Source organism: Manis pentadactyla, chromosome 2 (assembly GCF_030020395.1).
Source record: "Manis pentadactyla isolate mManPen7 chromosome 2, mManPen7.hap1, whole genome shotgun sequence".
Lineage (NCBI taxonomy): Eukaryota > Metazoa > Chordata > Mammalia > Pholidota > Manidae > Manis > Manis pentadactyla.
The window spans coordinates 6,128,814-6,151,403 of NC_080020.1; the positions used below are offsets into that span (position 1 = coordinate 6,128,814).

A 22,590-nucleotide genomic window follows, 5' to 3' on the forward strand; every position below is an offset into this window, starting at 1 on the left:
AGGGTAAAGGGGCAATACTATAGCCAAAAGCCACTACCTTTTTTTAAGAAATAAAATACATCACAGTGTAGCTGAAGTCCATAACCCAACACCCCTACCTCCTCCCTTTTTACCCAGAGATAACTAGGTTTTAAAGACAAGTAACTAAATAGAAAAATGGGCAAAGAATATGAACTATTAATTCACAGACTTTAAAGAGCCAATCAAAATGAAAAATGTAACAATGCTGTTCATTTGTAATTGAAACAGAAATGAAAACAAATTTTGTGTAATTGCTGGACAAAAATTAAAAACCATTATTAACTGGAGGACTTTTTGAAAAGCAATTTGGCAGACAATGATTTAAAGGAGCTCCACAAATTCTCTGCATAGGAATCGGTCTTACAGGAAATGTGGTACTTCAGCACAAAGACATGTACAGAGATCACTGACTATACTGTTTAACAGCGAAAAATGTAAAACACTGAAATGCCCATCAATAGAAGTGATTAATCAGGCATAGCTGTACAGTGGGTAATATGCGCTTGTTAAAAGGGTGCTGATAGCTTTATAATAACACAAAGTAGAGGAAAAGGCTGTGGAAGGTATAGTTGATCCTGCTTACATAAAAAAAAAAGTATGTAGGTATATGAGTGAGAAGGTGGGGCAGACAGGAATCCTCATCTAGTGAACTGAAGAGAGACTCATTGCTCTGCATGTCCATGTTGTTTCTCCCTCCTTTCTATGGGCAAGTATTTAGGAAGCACCTGCGTAAAATTTTAAATAAAAAAAGTGTTTCACTGGCTGTTACTTATTGTGAATGTTGTCTGCTTTTTTGAATAATGGAACTATAGAACTCAGTTCTAGCAATGTCTAGTTATGAACAGTTTGAGACCTCTAGACAAATTATTTCTTCAAACTACTAAATGAAATCTTACAGAAAACTGCCTGTATAGTCTCTAACTGTATTATTACACACCCTTCTAAAGCCATTGAGTCAAATGTCATAATAGTTCCATATTTCATATCTTCATTCTTTTGCTCTAAAGTTCTCTTAGCTGGCTTTGGAATTCAAAGCCTATAAAATGTTCTCACAAATTAATTTTCCAAGGATCTCTCTCCACTACCCAACCTCAACTCAAAAGAAGTTCTTCACTTCAGATGAGCTGGTCTCTCAGCTCCTAAATGATCCTACCTGGTATGCACCCAAGCCCCAAACATTTACACACCTTCTATTGAGTGCTAACAGTATTACCACCTGTCCTGTGATTTCTATAGGAACTATAATGCAGCACACTATATATTAAGGCCAGCTAAAGTCATTCACTCTAGAATGTGAATAATGTAAGATAGATGAAATTTACATTTTTATCCACCACTTGCTAAGATCTCAGCCTGAAGCATTTTATATGCTTTCAATAAATACAAAGTTTTGGTTTAAATAAGTTATTTCAATTCTAGTCCAAATCAGTAGTGCATAAGGCCACCAACTCTAATTGGTTCTACTCTACCTTTGGGCAAGTCTACTAGGCTTCTCCATTTGTCAAATGTTGGTAACATATGCTTCTCACAATGGGAGATAACACAGCAAACGCTGGAGCACAGTATCAATAAAATGGCCATTTTTATGTTCATCCTCTTGACTGGGAAATCTGAACACAGCCTGAGAAGTTTATTATCACTACTTGTCTGAAATGCATCAGTATGTATTCAGTGTTGATGACTAATACTTGAGGTTGTACAGAAAAAGCATGGCTTTGAAGGACAACAGCTGTGACCAAAACTTCAGTCACCACTTCAGAGATGAAGAATCTTGAGTAAATCACAATCTGTTGTCAGGCCCTCACTGGTTCCAGGGCATACTATCAATTACGACACAGAGCTACAGTGAGGACTATAATGAAAGCTGATCTAGATTTATGCAGCTAACGGTCTGGAGTACTGTGGGCACTAGGCACTGTGCAGATGGCTAGAGAGGAACCAACTAGGAAACACACACCTACACCATCTCGGTGTTCATGCAGCTTTCCATGCTGGAGGCAGGGGGCAGGCATTACTCAAATGTTCCACGTCAGCTGTATGAAGTGCTACGGAGAGGTACGCGAAGAGGGTACAGAACAGTGGCGTTTGCCCTGACCACAGAAATCAAGAGAGGCTTCCCTAAGGAAAATATTCACTTGCAGTGTGAACAGGAAACAACTGGACAGTGGAAGAAGGAAGAGCACACAGGCAGAGAGAAAGGAATAGGCGCTCTTTTGAATGTCTATATACCTTTACACTCACCGATAGCTTGTGCCTCTGACACCAGGTACGGCAGTGTAGCTGGCACAGACCATGAAGAAGAGACTGGCTGGACAGGCTGCACCAAAGATGCAGAGTGTTGTCGGGCCCATTACCCTAAGGGCAGCGGTGCGGGGCAAGGGGTCATGGGGTTTGTATTGTTGCTGCAGTTGCCGCTGAGGACAGATGGGAATCACTGCCCTTCACAGCAGTCTGGGAACACTGTGAAAATGAATCTGAGGTCAGGCAAGAATAAATGTAAGAGGCCTAGCTGGGAGGCAAAAAAAAAAAGATAAGAAATTAGAATAAAAAGATTACGCTGGGGAAAAAAGTAGAGCAATTCCAGGGATACTCAACAGGACTTGATGACAGACTGAGCACAGGGGCAATTTCTAGCTTTCTGATTTGCATTATTGGTTGAATGCTACCCCTATTTCTAGATATACACAAAGGGCCAGATTTGGGAAGGAAGGTTAATTTCCTTTCCCAAACACGACCCTTTTTGAACATGTGGAGTCCAAAGCTATTTTTTTTGTTTAAAAAAGACAAAAAGGTTAGATCTTGACAGTCTTCTACTCCAAGCCCTACAATGGGTTTCCATCAAACACTGAGCCAAACCTGTTGAGTTGTGTGTGACTGGGCTCTTTGCAGTTTTCTGACTTTACCGCCTAACCCTTCATCCCTTGGTCACTTTCACCCCAGAAACAGCCTTCTTGAAATCCCTGATGTCCTTGAAGTTTCTTCTTCCCTAAGGATTCCTGTACTTACTCTCCCTTCTGCCTATAATACTTTTTCCCTCAGGTATTCATAAGGCTTGATCCTTCACTTAATGAAGTCCATACTCAGGTGTCACTACCTCAGAGAACATTCTCTGACTATGCTATAGAAAATAACTTTTCCACTGAGAGGCCGGGCTGGGAAGGCTGAATAAACCTTGTCATCTTGCTAGGCTACAGGGAAAAGGCTTGTACATGATCCAAGTCCTGCCCTCACTTTTGGAACAAGTGGACCGAGGCTAACTACAGCGACAGCTCAAGCCCAGCTCCATGAATGGAGCCGATCAGTCCCTACAGGCCTCCCAGAAAATAAGGCAAATCCTCTACTGGGGAAAAAAAATCCCATCAACTCCAACCCTTTGGTTTTTTTATACTATACACACTATCCTGCATAAAAGAAAAAAAAAATCATATGCCCTATAAAGAAGGAGAAAGAAATAAGAGGAGGGAAATGTGACTAATAATCAAGAAAAAAAATATCACACAACAGAATCAGATTCATGATGATTCAGGTGTTGGAGTTAGTCATGTGACTCAAATCTTTGCCAGCTATGTTAAAAAAAAAAAAAGGCAGAGTAAAAACAAAGAGACTTTCAACGGTGAAATGAAAATCTATAAAATGATATCTATAACTGGCCATCCTAAAACCAAAAATATAGTACATGAAATTAACTAGTTGGATGGGTTACATGGAAAATGACATGGCAGAAGAAAGGATTGGTACATGTGAAGATGAGTCAATACAAAATATTCAAACTGAGGCAGAATGAGAAAAAAGTAGTAAGAACAAAGAAGAAAATAAAAAACACCTGGGACAGAAAAAAGTAGTAGTAAGAACAAAGAAGAAAATAAAAAACAACCAATATGCTTACAATGAGAGTGTCAGAGAAGAGTGATAACTGAGTGTAAGTAATTGGGGAAAGGAAAATGGCCAAGAATTTTCCAAAACTGATCGGATACATCAGCCCACAGATTGAAGAGCTCAGTAAACTCCAAGCAGGATAAATAAAATGAAAAAAACACAGTAGGCTCATCATAGTCAAGCTACTGAAAACAAAGATAAAGTCCAAAAAGCAACCAGAAAAAAAAAAAAAAAAAAAAGAACATATTACCAAGGTTTTCAGCTACTCTGCAACAGAAAATATCAAAACCAGAAAGGTGGCATACCTAATTTTAAACTGCCAAATAAATGAATCTACCCAATCTAGAATCCTGTATCCCAAGAAAATACCCTTTAAAAATGAAGGTATGATAAAACCTTTCAAACAAATGCTGAGTTAACTGCCACCAGACCTGCACTATAAGCAATACTGTAAGAAGTTCTTTACGCTGAAGGAAAATGAATTAAGATGGAAGCACAAAAAAAAAAGCAAATAAAAGAGATGATGTATGGGTAAACAAGGATACTATTTAAAGCAACAATGTCGTATTTATAACCATACAATATATAACAACTGTAGCACAAAGAAAGACAGGCAAAAAATGGGACTTGAAGTGTTTTGAACCTCTTGCATTGTTCAGAAGATGGTAAGAGCATTAGTATAATACAGACGATAAGCTGAACAGATATTGTAATCTGTAGGGTAACCATTAGAAGAATAATACAATCAGGCATAACTAAAAAGCTAATAGAGATAAAACAGTAAGAAGTAATTTACTGAGTCAAGAGAAGGTAGAAAAAGGAGGAAGTAAATAAATAAAGAAAAGATAGGCAAAAAAGAAAACAAACATCATGATAGTAGGCTTAAAACCTACTCTATCATAACTGCACCAAAAGCAAATAGTCTAAACACTCTAATTAAAAACAAGGACTCTAAGACTGGGTAAAAGAACAGGACCAAATTATACAATGTTTACATAATATATGTTTTAAATATAAGGATACAAATCAGTTGAAAATAGAGGGGAAGAAAAAGTTTTCGCACACAGTATAGCTACAACTGGTATACCTCTATTAATACCAAAGTAGGCATGAAGTAATCATATAGATACCAAGTGAGATTTTCTAATTATAAAGGTGTCACTTCATCATAAAGATATAACAATCCTAAACTTTATCTTCAAAGTACATGAAACAGCTTGTGCAATCATTTCTACTCTCCAGTCCCACTTTTCCTTGTCTAGTCACCACACTTCCCACAATCTTAGATTATACATTTCATGACTGTTTCCTTACCTCTCTCCCCTGCAGCCCCACGTGGAGAAGGTAAGAGCTTCACAAGGGCAGGGACACTCAGTCCATCCTGACCACACTTTATCCTCCGTAACTAGCCTAGCACACAGTAGGCGGTCAATAAACATTTGCTGAACAAATTAATAAAATTACCACTAGCAACTTATTTTCTTAGTCTCCAAGTTTGTATTACACATTTATTTTCTTCAGTTATGGATGGAATCCTTTAAGTAGTACTAGTAAATTTCTGTTAGCCAAGATTTTGCATGAGAAGTTTAAACAAAAAGCTTCAAAAATGTTACTGGGAAATATGTTTCCTCTCCATGAAACAGAACCTCCAAAGTTAAAAGTCATCTAAATGTGCCTTTCTCCATTTAGTAAGCATATTTAAGTATATATTGACTCACATAAATAAAATAATACAATTATACATTAGCTTTCATGTTTATTCAACTTCACAGAAAATCCAAAAGGTGTCTGAAAATTGGTTACCTATCTAAAATACCCATTGTTCATTTATGGTGACATAATACTTTGTGGTAGGGAAGATATGTCTAAGTTAAACAGATTCTTAAATTCCTGACATTCTTCAAGTGGGCAAAAACAAATCTTAGAAATCAAACTTGCAAACTGTAAGAAGATACAGAAAGTAATTTAACCTTTAATACCTGGAACAAGTTTTACAGCCACATTGGTAATTTACATATACAGTGGAGATCACTGAAAAAGCTTCCTGTTGCACTGCAGCAAGAAATTTTATTATAATGTCGGCTAAACGGCTTTGCTACCGAGTGCGGCAAGATAACCTCACTGAAGACGAATCTGAAGATTTTCATAATGGAACTTGTTACAGTGAGTTAAATATTTTTCTAATTTTATACAGTACATATTTTCAAAATGAACATTATCACTGAAGATGTTGCTAACAATTGTTAGCAATTAATGTTTTATACATACTTACTTTTACTTTATTATAGTATGTGGCTCTGAATGTTAGTTAGTACATGAAATGTTAACTTAAAACATAATAGTAAGAAAATCCCCTAAGATCTGAAGACTCAGGACATCAAAACTTTATCATTATTGCATCTATTTTTCTACAAAAAAATGGAAAATTTACATCCTCCCAAAAAGGGGTCAAGCTGTAAAATCACAAACTCATTGGCATTGAACAAAATCTACAATGGACATTTTTTGTGAACCGATGTACAGAATTAAGGTGAAATGAAATTTGATTAACTACGATCATGCAAAAAAAATCCTCCACAATCATTTTTCTGTTATGTTATATAAAGTGGTCTTAAAGATATACTTCCATAAACATTTCTGGTGCAATTTAGTCAACAAGAAAAATACAAAGCTATCCCTTATTCTTTATTTTATAGATTTAAAAACATGCCTTTGTACTGCTGACATAGAAACAGCGTGTTTGAGAGAAGTGAGCTAATAAACATTTAAAAACCAATGTATCTTGGTCCAACATTAGCTGCTTTTATATACAGCAGCCTCCTATAATCAACTGATGTCAGTACTGTTGTGAATGAATAGTTAAATATTGAGAGATTAAGACACAATTCAGAATATTTTTTAAAGCATAAAAGGCCATTTCATAAACATGAAGAAAATTTTAAAAGAAAAATAATCACATCAATTGTGATACATACTGGACAACAGTAAAATGTCATTTTCCAAAATAGTAGTTTATTATATCCCACCCATCTATTATAACCAATCTTGGAAATATACCTTAAACATACTGGTGTATTATATGAAAATGCTCCATTATTCAATGTGGTAAGTTTAATAAGTTAGAATATGATTTTCTTTTCTGATGTTAACCATGAAAAGATGAAAGAACAGCACCTGAAATACTAAAATGAATTCAAGGAAGCATTAAGTAGTAATCTATATGTTTTGGTTCAAAATAACAGTTTATAAAACTGTATAAATGATACTGCCTTAAGTAATTTGTTTCTGTATTTTGCAGATTACATGAAAAAAAAGAAAAGATCTGCTCTAAAGCCAAATAAATTTCCACCTTTCCCAATCTGGACAAAGCGGAATTTCACTCAAAGTTCATATAAGACTGTGATACCTACAGTAGCTCATATAGCTGGATAGGGCACCCCTACCCTGGCTGTCCCCTAAAACAATTTTTGGCTCCAAAATAAAGTACAATAAACTCTTGATGAGAAACTATGTCATGGGGCAATCTATCATACACTATGGCTAAATGTGAATTTACAGAAAAGAGCACATCCCACTTTCAGCACTTTTTTTTCATAAACATGCAACTCACTATAAAGTACAAAACACTTGCTTTCAAGAACAGATTTATAAAGACACACTGCATCAATAAAATTTTTTTCTTTCTGATTAACTTTACATTGTTATGGAGAACTGGAACTTTTCTAATGTGTATATATCAGGTTTTATATTATAGTGTAATAATTTTTGTTTTCTGAACATAATGTTCAAGAGGAAGTATCTATACACAATAACATTCTAGACTATTAAAAACTAGTTCAAATTACAGAATTTTATTGATACAGTAGATTAGTAAGAACTGAAAAAGGATGATAAAATGGGATAAAGAATTCAGTACATTATTTTATAACACACTCTTTAAAATTAAAATATTTTAAATCTCTCTCTTAAAATTTTCATTGCCATGAAAGGCCAAAAACCTCTGGGACCAATACTGAGGTGTAAAATAATCAAACAACTTCAGGACTATTTCACAATTTGCAGGGTGTCCTCCCATGAGAGGCATCATTCAGGTATAATGGCAGACAATTTAGCACCTCTGAAGATTAGGGTGCCTAGGAGTAAATACTAGGTAACATACACAAGGGAAAGAGACCATTTAACTCTCCAACAAAGAGTGACATCAAGAAAATGACACCATTTGTTGAAATTTTTTTTTTCACAGTAAAATTGCAGAGAATACAAATACAAACACTGACAGATTACTGCTTAAGATCTATCCTAACAAACTCTTTTCAAATTAATAGATCCAATAAACAGTTGGGCAACTGTCAGTTTAAAGCCGCAGATAAAAGCTATACAAGCACTTCTGAAGTCAGAAACATTTAAAAAAAAAAAAGAAAAAAAATATTTACAACTTTCTTCCTTAGTTTATGTCTACATAGCCATCACACATTACACTTTCACAAGACTCCATAGTCGATCTATGACCACGTGAATGGCTAAAGCGTGTGACAGCAAATACACGAGGCCATCAAAAGTAAGGTCCAAGTGTCCACTCTTCGGCAGTCCCATCTGTGCATCAGGGGCTTTTACTCGGCCTCAAGCTTAACAAAAAAAAAATTTTTTTTCAAAGCTTTCACATAGATAGGTACTAATTACATGTGTTCACCGCCTTTCTCTTTTAGAACTTCGCCGCCGTACCTTAAAAGAAAAATCACAGATGCTTAATTAAAATATTACACAGAGCAGTAATTACTACTTTTTTAAACAAAATATTTAAAATCTCTCTCTTAAAATTTTCATTGCCATGAAAGGCCAGATAAAGTTTTAACCAATCATTATTCTTTCTTGTTTCTGATTTTCTTTGCTTTTCTTTCCTTGAGACCTTCCTCCAGCTTTAACCTCGGCCTTGACTCACATTCCTAGACCTCTATACCATTGGGATGCTCATAAACAGCCTTTCCCAGAATAGAAAAAGAGAAAACTATTTATATTTTAAAGGGAAATCAGCAGAAGTCAACGTAGTGCACAGAACACATTTCATACTGGTGGGAAAACAGTTATGGAGTTTGGGTCCTAATACAAATAATCTGAAATTCAGACATGTTACTATTTACTGGCAAGCACTAATGAAAGCATGTAACTTTAGTGCAAAAAAGACCAGTATTAACAAGAGGAATATAAACAGAACAGGATTTTAATTTAATTTAATATATGGCATAGTTTTTCTTAATGAAGACATCGATCATTGTGGACTCTTCATCACTTTTATCCCAAACCCTCTAAGAAACAAGTCCAACTAGTTTGAGACCACAATTCAGCATATTCTTCGGTGGTCTTAACCTATTCAGGTGAACGAATCCTGGTGCAGATGGAAGTACTGACTATATTCAGGATAAAGGGGCAGGGATCAACTCTGGGACTTGGTCACAGAACACAAGTTTCTCAAACAAAGATGGCTGGCTGAGCTGATCCAAAGATTCAGCGTAAGTATTATCAAGAGAACAGCTCTTATGTAAATGTTAACTATATTTCTTCCAAAGAGAAATACCTGAGATGCATTACCTGGTAAAGACATTCGTTACTTTAAAAAAATAAAAGTATCTCAGGCAGGATCACATTCTTACTTTTTTTAAAAAGAAGTGTCTATTACCAATTTTATGAATTTCAATGGCTGATTTTAGTTAAAGACATGATTTTATTCTATATTCCTAGTTTCTATTGTGGAATTCAAACAAAAAGCTATGAAACATAAACAACAGTATATTTAATGGATACCAACACTCTAAAACCAAGCTACAACTTAAATGCTTAAAACGCCAATATCAAACTGCTCCTTGTTCTTCTCCACATTCAGTTTTAAACTTGACATTTATACTTTCACTAGGCCAAATCTATTATTCTCACTTAGTTTCAAGTTTCCATAAAGGATGTTTTCTCCATTACCTAAGTTCGTAGATGGAACAGCACTACAAACTAACAAGGAAATTATATAAATTCTTAGCATTGTAAGCAACAGCAAGTGCTCAATGGATCTGACCAAAGATTCATTACTCTTATTTCTAAATTTCACAGTATCACTCATGGTACTTTAAAACACATACATTTACTGTAGAAACTTCCTCTTCCTCTGTTTCTTCCTGGGGAATATCATCATTGACGGGAGAGCTACCCTGAAACACATCTACTTCTTCACTTGAATCATTTTCTTTAGTAGCTGCTTGTTTGGAGCGTCCTACACGGCTAGAGTAAAACACATGTAAAATAAAATGAACATTCTGATCTTTAGTAGATTACCTCATTTTAGAAAATGCTTTAAATATTTCATGAATTCTCATTTATTATCATTTTTATCCTCAATTACCTTGTAAGACAAATAGTATTTTTATATTTGGAAGCCTAAATTAGTGTTTAATCCTAGAATTTTACATACAAATATCTATCAAGTAACAAAACTAAGTGTAACTGAGACCAATTCCATAAAGGATTTTAAAACAAAATCCAAAGTCTACTCTTCCTTTTATCTTTCCCAACTCAGTAAAAAGCATCTCTATCGATTGAGCTACTCAAAGCAGAAAATTTGGAGTATTTTCTTAACAGTGTACCACTCTTTATCTGGCCCTATACATTCATTCTACTGAAGAAGGAATCTCCAATCTATTCATTTCTCTCCACCTCTATTGCTACCACGTATTTCCAAAACATTCTCATTTCTTGCCCTCTTCTATTTACAGAGTAATCTTTTAAAAGTACAAAAACAGCTGATTTCACTCCCCCTAGACATCTCTCTACAAACAGAGACTAATTCTGTAAACCTCCTTAACACAGTATATAAGGCCTACTATTCTCAAGGAATCAACTTATCAATTTCCGAAGAGAAAACTGCCCAATACCACAGCCCTCCCTAAACTGTACACACCCTAATTTTTTCCTTCAGGGCATACATTAAAATTCATAATTCCATGTTTATGTGTGACTAATGACTACATGCCCACTCAGATGGTGAGTCCCATGAGGACAATAACCATGTCTGTTTTGTGCCATTATATTTCCTAGCACTAGCATTCTCTGACACATAGGAGGCAATCAAAAATAGGTAAGAGATACTACCATTTAATCAAATGTGTCCTTCCTCAGTCTTTTTTTAAACTTAGGAATATAGGTTATCACTTCTCTAAGCAATCCAAAATATATATTGTTTATCCATGCTCAAACCAAATAACTTTTTTATTCAGTTTTTCAGAATTAACAGAAGAAAATACAGTAATTACATGGAAAATAATACACTTTTTCTCAATTTCACTGAGGTCAGAACAAGTAAAACAGAAAAATCATAATCCATTACTATACTAGTTCTAAAAAAGAACTTCCCAGTGAAGGGAGAAGTGGCTGTTAATAAGAATATAGAATCTTTTTCTGTATTCATCTTTTTAAAGAAATACTTGTTTGGTTTACAGCATTCGTGAGGACTTGTGCAATTCTAAGAGAGAGTATAATAAACCACTAAAGCCCTTAATTTTATTATAAAATTAACCATGGGAATTTAATATTCCTTAGGAATTCTTTTTTAAAAACAGTCATTTCCCACAGTTGAGTCTAAACACATTTAAGAAACAGCCACAAAAATGTACTTACCTTTACTTTTTACCTGAGGGAAAAATTAAATGGAAGAAGGCATGAGGTACTGGCTAGAGCCTTGGGTGGCATTCCTCTTCCTGTGGAACACACAGGAATAGGAAAAACCTCTACAGTAATTGAGTACTTAGTCAGGGTGTGCTGGCAACTCTGCAAAGTCACGCCACTAACATGATCACGTAATGGGATCACTCCCAGAAAAACTGCAGAGGATCTGACTCAAAGAAGGCTTGCTGTCCTATTTCTACTTAACTGAGGAGCAGGAAGGGCCAAACTCACAAACCACAGCACTGATGCTCCTCGTCCCTTCAATAATTTTGAATACAGATGTTATTGTGCCTCTTTGATAACATGTTTGTGTGAACATCCAGAAGTTATGTAGACACTAATGCGTTAATTTGATTAGAAACCAATGATTCTGTTTGACATAAAAAACTTGAGATCAATATGTGATAATATCTATAGACATAATTTAAGAAAAATGATGCCTATACCTTTCCTATATAGTTCAGAGAATAATTTCAAACATATAAAAGTAATTTTTTTAAAGTTGCTGAGGAGATACCTGACAAAAAACTAGAGTGGAACAACATGGCAACCTCGTCAATGACTGATTATTTCAAAATATCTCATCTGTTTAGGTATCATCAAGTCTGTATTGGAAATAATAAACTATCTGGTATTCATTTATAAAGACCTGCCTGAAATCTACAAACAAACACAAATGTTACCAGAGGGTATATTAGTTATCAATCACCTAAGTAAGTCTTACCTAGTGTATGGGGCTAAATATTTGGGATTTAAAGACAGCTCTATGTATATTTTAAAATTTATGAACTCTTGCAAAATAATTTGAAATTGGCTTGACATTTAATATTATTTACAACTTACACATTTTTTTTTGGTTGTGATGGTGATGGCGTTTTTGATGGTCTTCCTCGTCCTTTCTGTGGTGTGGATTGTGTGGATTCAACTGCACTAGTTTCAGGAGATTCTGCTCTGCTTTGGGGAAGACCCAAATGTGGATAGCATCAAATTATGATTTGTAACACAGGCACTGAATGCATGCAGCTCAGAGTCGCACATGCTCACCTCTGCTGCGCGCGCCTCGATGGCCGGTGCTGTTTGCTCTTGGACTTCAGCTCAGTGTCTCCACTCTGTCTTTCTTCTTCTTCCTCTTCTTCTACTGCTGAAGGTCCAGATTTTTTTTTACTGCCTTTTTTAGAAGTCTTCATCGTTGGCTCTTCCTTGGGTGCACCTGCCCCAAGAGGCTTTGGTGGTCGGCCTCTTTTACCTTTTTTTGGTGGACTATTCTGTTCATCCTCATTTTCTAACATATCTTCTTTGAGCCTCTTTTCCTCAGGCCACTGCTGTTCATCTGACTCTGATACTGTGTGGCCTCTCTTCCGCCCGCGCTGGCCGCCTTTAGGCTTCTGTTCCTGTACCAACTTAGTCAGGTCATCCATACCCAGTTTCTCCTCTGAATCTGTGACAGGTGTTTTTTTCCGGCTTCTAGGTTTGTCCAATTCAGACTAGGAATAAAAATTACAATATCAAGTATCAAATTGTTAGTATGCACATTTTGAGAATAAAACAAAAAAAAATGGTTATCTACTTTTGTCATAACAATATACCTACATGAAGTATAGAATGCTTAACTACATCAGAACCATAACTAGTTACTTGCTTTTATTAGTTTTTTTAATTTAAAAAATTATCTGGAGTAGAAGAATAAATTCTTATTCTTACTTAAGCTTGACAGCCTCAAATGGAGACCTCTCAAAATCAGTATTTTATTAAATTATGAATTTTAGTGAAGAGCTATGTCAAAAACAGAACACTCTAAATTCAATGCTTAATGTCTGACTATTCTGAAGTACAGTGGATCTGTTTTGATAGTTAATTTAAGTAATTCTAATTTTATTACAGTGTGTAAAAAGACAAAATATAAACTATATTATACATCATGCTTATTATACATCATGAAAGAACTGTATTTATTTTTTTAGGGAGCTACAAGATATAAAAGCTAAACATATACATCATTTGTTAAAAATCTGAAAACACTTCTGAATCAAAGACACTGCTTCCTCCCAGGTCCAGCTAATTAACAAGAAAAACAATTTATAAATCAGTATGACTTTCACATTTAAAATAAAATCCTAGTCTACATTTGGAGAATTTATGCACTGACCAACAGCAGATGGAGACTGAGGAAATTCTCCAAAGAAACCAAGAATAAGAATAATGTATATGTACACCTATAATGGTCTCCTTACACATGTACATAAAACACATAAATATATGCTGCAATACTAAATTAATTTCCAAAAAGTTTGTACCAGTTTAGTCTTAAAAATCAATGAGAAAACAAATATTATATGGCTACCTGTGATTTTTAAGTATGTCTGTCATTTGTGTTTCCTGTCTGTGAACTGCTTAATTATTCCCTCAGTACATATGCTCACTGGTTCTACCTACAGTCTTCTACATTTTTGGGTATGTTTAAACTTTATTTCCCATTTGTTATGGACTGTTGTGCTCTTCACTGTTGGGTATGTTTAAACTTCATTTCCCATTTGTTATGGACTGTTGTGTCCCCACAAAATTTCTGTGTTGAAGCCATAATCCCTTATGGAGATACCTGAGATGAGGTCCTGACACTGGGACCCTCCTGATGGGATTAATGTACTTCTGAGGAGTGATCTTTTTCTCTCTCCACGATATGTGGATGCAGCAAGAACGCGGCTATCTACAAATCAGGAAGGGAATGGCCCAGCACTTTGATCTTGGGACTTCCTAATCTACAAAGATGTAAGAAAATTAATTTCTGTTGTTTAAGCCACTCAGTCTATGGTATTTTGTTATGGCAGCCTGTGCAGACTAAGTCATTATTGTGTCTTATTCTAGAACAGGATGTAAGATGACATTCTAAATTTGTTTTTCCTACTCCCACCCCTAAAGAGACATCCATCCAATCATTTCAAAAATCACTGATTTGTAATGCTTCCTTTATTTTGCATTGTGTTTTAAAATACAATAATGTTTCTGGGCTATTATAACAGCAGCACAATATTTTACCAATTATAACTAAGTATGTTTCTATCTGGCTGGGCTTATCTTATCATTATTATTTCTTTTTGTATCCATTTATTCTTCCACATGGGCTTAAACTCACTATAATTTTGCAATTATACATTTAGAAAGACCTGTCATTTTTTAAAATTAGTTTTCCCCATGAAGGAACACGGTCTTTCTTCAAGTCTTCTATGTTTCTCAGTTTTGTTCCTTTCTTCCATACAGGTTCCCCCTACTTCTTTTTAAGGTTCTGTTTAGATCTATCTAATTTTGTTGTAGTGGTTATTGTGGTGAAGTAAAACCCTTTCCCCCTGTGTATACCTGATATATAGTAAAATTACCAGAGTAACATTACATAAATACATACATATAAATGGCTATGATGCTGACTTCTTAAGTTTTTCAGTTGCTTCTCTTATTTTTCTAAGAGTGCAAAAGTAAAAATGAATTTATTTCTTCTTTTTCATTGTCATACCTTTGAGTCCTATTTCATGTCTTCCTGAATTAGTCAAACATTCTAGCATCATTTTAAATAACAGTGGTGAAAGCAGGTGGCTTGTTTTGTTTTTGATTTTTAATAAGAATGCTTCAAGTATTTTGGCCTTTAGAAGAACAACTTGACTAAAACATTGACTGCTAAGGAAGTATTCTTCTGGTATTCATTTATTAAGAATTCATATTTGTCAAGAATGGGTTTAGAATTTTATTTATGTCTTCTTGGGATGATCTGAGATCACCTTGTATTTTTCTTATTTGGTATTTGCTATATTATACTCAAAGATTTTCTAGCATTAAATTATCCCTACATTTCAGGAAAAAAAGACCTGTAAATGATTGGTTTTGTCAGTACTTAGTGTTTTGTATATAAATTAAAAGTTAACTTGCTATATATAAGAGATGGGAAGAGAAATATTAAGTTAAAACTAAATTTAAAGGGTCACCTTCAATTTTAAATGCTACAATCATTTTGGTGTCCAACGATCTGAAAAGGTGGCTGAATTCCTTTATGCTCTGGAAAAGGTTGGTGGTAAGAAGGAAATCCAATGCCTGCTTTCTGGAGAATACCATAAAATAATCTAGTTTCCTAAAACATTTTTCATTTTGCACTGCATTGCTTTAAGAACAGAGGGAATATAAAACTGAGGTTAGGAACAGGAAATAGGGAAGACATGTTACTTGTAGAACTAAATAGATGAATATAAATGTATACAGACAATGACTCCTTTGCAGTCAAATTTCTAAGTGAAGCTGATCGTATGCAAAGATTACAGTACTCTTTCACAGTAATCTATCTGTCTTTAAACGTTCTGTCTCATAATGCTCAACTCTTTGAGGGTATTTCAGTTGAAACTAGCTTATTTATAAGATCTTCTTGTACTTCTGAAAATGACCGCAATGTTACACAAAAGACAACCAAAGGCTTCCATTATAATTAAACAAATCTCAAAAGCTCAGAAACCCAAAATTCCCCTATGAAAAATAGACTTTGTTCTGCATTGCTCCAAAAGGTAGAGGAGATGTGGAATGCATAGGATAACAAAATATTACGAATTAATCAAAACCATGTTTCCCAAATATTTTTGGAAAATGGGAGGAGGTAAAAGGGGAGTGGGGGATGAGGGTGCGGGTGGCCTAGTTGATGTTTCCAACATGAGAGAAATTATAAGCTCTCCAGTGAAAGCATTTTCAAGCACATGGTAACTAACTCTCATAACTGCTAGTGAAGGAATTTCTGCATTAAATGAGAAGTAGGACTAGAAGACATAAATACCTTTTCCAATTCAAGGATTCTCTTCTATAAATCCAGATAACAGGATTCCTTTCTGGCTAAGCGATCAATTTTTAATTCTGCTTGGGTGAAATTTTTAAACAGCCAATAAAAATCAGAATTTACAGTATAAATAGTAAGGATTTAATAAGAATTTAAGAATTACAATTTTTCAAGTGGAAAAGAAACAATCTGGCAAAATTAATTACTGGAGAAACTTGAAAACAACTGAAAATAATTTAAATTTCCTGGGATATGTAATGCTGGGCCAATGGAAAACAAGAAGGGCAGTAATATATTTCAAAAGTTATTAGTTTATTAATAACCTTCCTCCTCTATTAATCAAGTAGATTCAGACAGATTAACTTTCATTATTATGGTAATCATTAATCAAAACTGTTAACTATTTATAACAATGAAGCAACAGCAATTCATTTGAACTAATTCATTTATCCTGATAACCTCACCAGCTAAGCCTCATCAGTTATTCAAGGAATGTTTAACACTAACCAGAAAGTCAAAATGTGCCAAATAATTATGGACATAAGGTTGTGTTGCAATACATAACTGAATTCTATTTCTGCACTAAAACTTCAAGGAACATTTACAAATTGTGTCTGTCTTACAAGTTATCATAGCTATTAAGTTTCAAAAACTAAGCAAGCACTTTATGAAAAATATAGCATTTCCTACCCTTACTAGATGCTTATTTAGTAATTAAAGGCTCAAAGAATCAATTAAAATGGAGGAGCTTTAAGAATTCTCATTCTGCTTCCCCTTCTCTCAGGCTAAATCTAAGCTTACGTGGTTAAAAAACAAAAGAAACAAAAACTAAGCAGTTCTAGGTATGGAACTGGCATGTTTGATTCTAAAGACCTAAAGAATAAAGATTACTTATTAGAATGACAAGAAACAAAAGAGATTCAATATACTTAAATTACATGGTAGAGGATAATTATAAACTCAGATTTATGATTAAAACCATTAAAGAAAATCAGATGTCAAATTTGAGAGTAATGTTAACTGGTTTCAGAGTAGGAATTATTACTTATACAGTAAAATTATTTTTATTATAATTATTATAAAATCAAACCAAGTATCTCACCCTTACAAGATCAGAGTCGTCTCTCTTGTCACTTTTTTTTCCTGGCAAAGGTGAAGACATTGTATAATCTTCATTTTCACTGTGATCCATTTCAGAGCTATCAAGCCTTTTAATATAGACATTTGTAATTGTTATTACAATCAAATAACCTTAAAAGCTTTTTCTTTTCCCTAGTGTAGCTTTATAGCTTTATGAGAAGTTTCATTCTTTTCAAAAGGTATCACTTTTATTCTATCATATTTAGCACCAAATCAAGAGGCAATGAAGCACATCTAAGTTAACAGGGAAATTTAGAAAATCAGATAGTTTTCTCCCTCTTTTTAAAACATCAACTCTATTAACAGGGAAATTTTAAAAATCACATAGTTTTCTCCCTCTTTTTAAAACATTAGTTCTATTTTGGAGTAGGAACTTCAGCAAGTTGGATTGGCCTATGTTACAATCTGCCCTGCCCCCTGCCTCGCCCTTATCCCCATTCCTCTTTTCCTTCTCTATGCATACTCAACACCCTCTAATACATACTAAAGTTATTATATTTATTGTCTGCTACCTCTCTGCTAGAAGGTAAGCATGGATCTTTTGTGAATTTCACTTACCAATTTATACTAAGCACTTGGATCAGTGCCTGAGATCAAGTAGGCAATCAATACATACTTTGTAAATGAAATAATAGCATCGGTACTGGTATGAAAGCTGTTTTCTGCCCTGGGTGAGCTCATCCTTACCTTGTTGAACCCAAAATTTCAATTTCTAGTCCAGAAGCTATGCTGAGCTCTAGACTCACATATCCAATTGCCCACTCAATTGAATTTCTAATAGGTGTCTCAACTTTTAACATAGTCCAAATAGTTATTTGGACACTCTCTTTATTTCCCACCTGTTCAACACACACACACACACAACAACAACAACAACAACCCTGTTGCTCCTCAAGGCTTCTCATCAGGAAAAAGGCCAGGATACATCCATAAGTCCTTCCTTTCTGTAACTGTTTGCATCTAATTTGATGGATTTACAATCAAAATAAATTCTGAATTTGACTATTTACCATCTTCCTCCCTGTCCATTCCTTTCCCAGATTACTACTGGCCGACATGCTAACTGGTTTTTCTACCTCAATTCCAGCTCCCTTCTTCTCCACAAATAATTGGGGCAATATTTTAAAAACACAAATTAGATTACTAGACTCCAAAACCACATCTTAGCATGGGGGAAGAGTCAAAGACGATTTTTAGACTCAGCCTAGATGACTGCGTGAATTACATCATTTTTTATTATAACCAAGAATTCAAGGAGAAAAACCAGTAATATAGGAAATGAGTTGCTGGAAATGTTTTTGGTCATGTTAAGTATGAAGCCATCTACCAAAAAATGTCCAAATGATATAGGTGAAGGGTCACTTAGCTATCAGCCACTAATATGCATTAATACAGGAATCTAAAACAAACAAGAGCAGTAAATGTAATTTTTGTTCTATTTCTATTATACTATATGTCATTTAACGATTTATTCACTATAAAGAAATTGATAGATATTTTAGAGTATCTCCTTTCTTTGCCAACTTGACTGGTTACAAATAATTGAAAAGACAGCACAGTCTCTCATAATAATTTAGCAAAATCAATAAATAGCACTTTCACCCTGTACAAGGCCCTGCTATGAAATGGTGTTCTGATTACTATGCTAAAACCAGTGAAATGTGAATTTTTATTTTCTAAAAAAAATAATATAAATCTGTAGAGCATGATTTGAAAGTACATTTTTTAAACTACTTTTTTAAAGAAGAGAAAATTCATACTGGCATGTGGTAAAAAGCAATTCAAACTATACCAAAAAATAGATAATCATCTTCCTACCACAGATTACCCTAAACACAATTAAGATATTGTGTATTCTTCCAAAACCTTTTTTCATGCATAAAGAAGTACGAATGCAAATCTGCTTTAAAAACTCAAAAATACTGTAACACTCTTCTATTCTTTGCCTTTGTAACTCAGTAATGTACTGTGGGAGCTCTTCATATCAGCTCATACCTCATCATTCTTGAGAATTATTATGTATTTCACTGTATGGATATATCAAAATTGAGGTTTTACAACTGTTAAAATTTCAGGTTGGAAACTAGCTTATGTCTACCAACACAGTTAAAATATGAAAGACTTTATGATGGAGTTATCCATGTAAAATGAACAAGCAAATCAATATGAACTTATAAATGGCTATGAATGTTAAATGGGAATGTTCATGTATGCACTTATTTCCATTCACTGACATTAAATGTTTTGGGTTACATTAAGTTAGATCTGATAACCTTGTTGGGATCCTTAGACATAATATCTAATATTTCTCATATACTCACCTCCCTTTTATTCTTCCAGGAGAACTTGGATTTGAACTGCTGCTTGCATTGCTTACAGTTTCCATTCGTGATGATTTTGTCTGAGATTGTTTGCCTGCTGATGAAAGTGGCTTATTAACAGCTCCTAGAACATTGGTTGTTTTAGGCTGAAATGAAAAATGCATAAAACTCTATTTTAAATAAGCCAAAAGAAATTACATGTAAAGAACCATAAAAGAAATCTTTGTCAAAGTATATATAAATCATGAAAAATGTGCCTATCCCTAAGCAAAATAAGGAATAAAAATTCAATTATCACCTGAACAATGAAAAACTATATAGTCGGCATAACAGTTAAGTTTCTTAGTTATTTGGAGGAAAAGGTTACGTAAAAGTAAGAACCAATGAAATGTATAGTCGACAATGAAGACAGATAATCAGACTCTGTTATGGAAGCACATAGAAGATACTTTTTAACTGGATTTTTATTTTGATATTAGAGAATTAGATATTTAAGGATCAAGATCTCCGGGGATTTAGTATAAGCTAAAATTAAGTTTATGTATTTCAGCTTGCATCAGAATACAGGAAACATAAAACTATTTCTTAGTAGTAAATGGAAGATACCTAATTAATTATATCTTCTACCTTAAGATACACCAATTTTTAAAGAAATACAAAATAACACAATTATGCCATAATCACACTAAACTACCCCATAAAAATTAGAATGATTCTCGAAACCTACTTTTCCAGGAGTGAAAAATGATTTCATTTCTGGAGGCAGATAATTTTTGGTGTTACTAAAGTTCTATAAGCAAAGGGAAAAGATGCAGTCAGTGAATATTAAAACACTTTATGAGGTTTTAAAGTACACAATTAAACACATATTTAATCAGTTGAAATACGAAATTTCAGTCACTGATTTAAATACCATAATAAGCTTAGACTAATCTACCAACTCCAATATTAACAAACCACATTTGAGCTCTAACATGTCAGAACTCTAACAGAGCATCAGAACACACATGCTTCTGCGGTAACACTCTCCAGAGAAGAGACCACATATACTCCTGTTATCTTCATCACACCAAGGCGGGTGCTTGAAAGCAGACAGCCTCTTTGAGTTACCAGTGAGCCCACAAGGCTGTTCTGAATCTCTATACTCCAGGGAGACCTTGACTGACACTTTCCTTTCTAAACATAAGAATTTCGTGGTAGTTTCCATACTCTCACGTACTCGACAGGCTTAGGTGCATGGCGAACCATGTACCTAAGAGAGATTCTGGAAAACACCATTTACATCTCATATAATACCTGAGTTTTATGAGAGTGGTTTGGGAACATTCCTGCAGTGTCCCCAGGGTCTGAGCCTGTGCCAGTGTCTGTCCTCTGCCTGTTTCCTCATACCAATTACGATCTCAATCAAGGGCTTACAACTTCAGACTAGATCTCTATCAGCTTTCACCTCCCCATTGTGGGTCAATGGCAATTAACTGACAGATCTATATGCTTTGGTAACATTTCTGCCTCTGCTCTTAACCTGGTATAAAACTCTGAACACACACTGGAGACCATCCCACCTAATCTCTGAACCTTATTTATTTTTGGTCCAAATCCTGGTCTTAAGTCACATTATTAAGACTCGTGGTGACCTTCCCATGATGTTAGGAATGGGCTAGCTCTTGACACTGTTTATTCCTGATCTTCCTGCAACCTAGTACTGAGAATATGTTTTATTTCAATTAACACACACACAAAAATCTAAAATAACTACCTTGTCAGGTTGGGTGAAAAAACGAGCTGGCAGCACTGGGTCTTTAGGAGATTCCAAACTGTACGTGGTGCTCTTTGACATGATGATATTCATGGCGACGTCACATACAGTGTACAGTTTCTACAATGGTATTAAAAAAAAAACCAAGTACTTGAGCTGGCATCCTAAACTCTGAATCAGGAGTAATTCTCGAACATTCACTCAGTACTGGCACACCCCGGAGATATGGCGGGTGCGGTTCCAGGGTCACCACAATAAAACGAATATTGCAATGAAGCGAGTCAAATGAATTTTTTTATTTCCCAGTGCATATAAAAGTTATGTTAACACTACACTGTAGCCTATTAAGTATGCAGTAGCATGAGGTCTAAAAAAAAATGTATATAGCCTAATCAAAAAAACTTCCAGTTATAAAACAGTCACAGAGAAGAAAGTACAACACAGGGAATTTGGTCAATAATATAGTAATATCTATGTTGACAGAAAGTAACTACATTTATGGTGTGCATTTAGTAATGTATATGATTGTCCAATCATTATATCTTATATCTGAAACCAACATAATGTTGTGTATCAACTATATTTCAATTAAAAATGCTGTGAATAAACTATATTTCAATTAAAAATACTGTACTGCTAAAAAATGCTAACCTTCATCTCAGCTTCCAGCAAGCTGTAACCTTTTTGCTGGAAGAGGGCCTTTCCTCGATGTGGACGGCTGCTGACCGATCAGGTAGTGGGTGCTGAAGGCTGGGGTGGCTGTGGCCATTTCTTAAAGTAGGACAGCAGTGAAGTCTGCCACATCAACTGACTCTTCCTTTCCCCACTGAGTTCTCTACAGCATGTAAGGCTGTTTGGAAACATTTTACCCTCACCAGAACTTCTTTCAAAATTGGAGTCAATCCTCTTAAACCCTGCCAATGCTTTTTCAACTAAATGTATTTAATACCCTAAATCCTTTGTTGTCGTTT

General features: G+C 34.7%; 1 protein-coding gene across 6 annotated transcripts in view; it reads right to left on the bottom strand.

Moving 5' to 3' along the window:
* Positions 1-5,849: 5,849 nt before the first annotated feature.
* PDS5B (PDS5 cohesin associated factor B) overlaps positions 5,850-22,590 on the bottom strand; it is a 175,205-nt gene continuing 158,464 nt past the window's right edge. For 2 of the 6 annotated variants that reach the window (XM_036905003.2, XM_057489685.1), the window contains exons 28-35: positions 21,620-21,739; positions 20,591-20,653; positions 19,864-20,009; positions 17,505-17,610; positions 12,646-13,085; positions 12,445-12,555; positions 10,023-10,161; positions 5,850-8,619 (exon numbers count right to left, since the gene is read on the bottom strand). In XM_036905003.2, coding sequence (XP_036760898.1) covers positions 8,584-8,619; positions 10,023-10,161; positions 12,445-12,555; positions 12,646-13,085; positions 17,505-17,610; positions 19,864-20,009; positions 20,591-20,653; positions 21,620-21,739 — 1,161 coding nt within the window. In that variant the 3' untranslated portion in view covers positions 5,850-8,583. The remainder of the gene's footprint in view (positions 8,620-10,022; positions 10,162-12,444; positions 12,556-12,645; positions 13,086-17,504; positions 17,611-19,863; positions 20,010-20,590; positions 20,654-21,619; positions 21,740-22,590) is intronic. The other 4 variants (XM_036905006.2, XM_036905005.2, XM_036905004.2 and 1 more) reach the window with 4 other exon arrangements.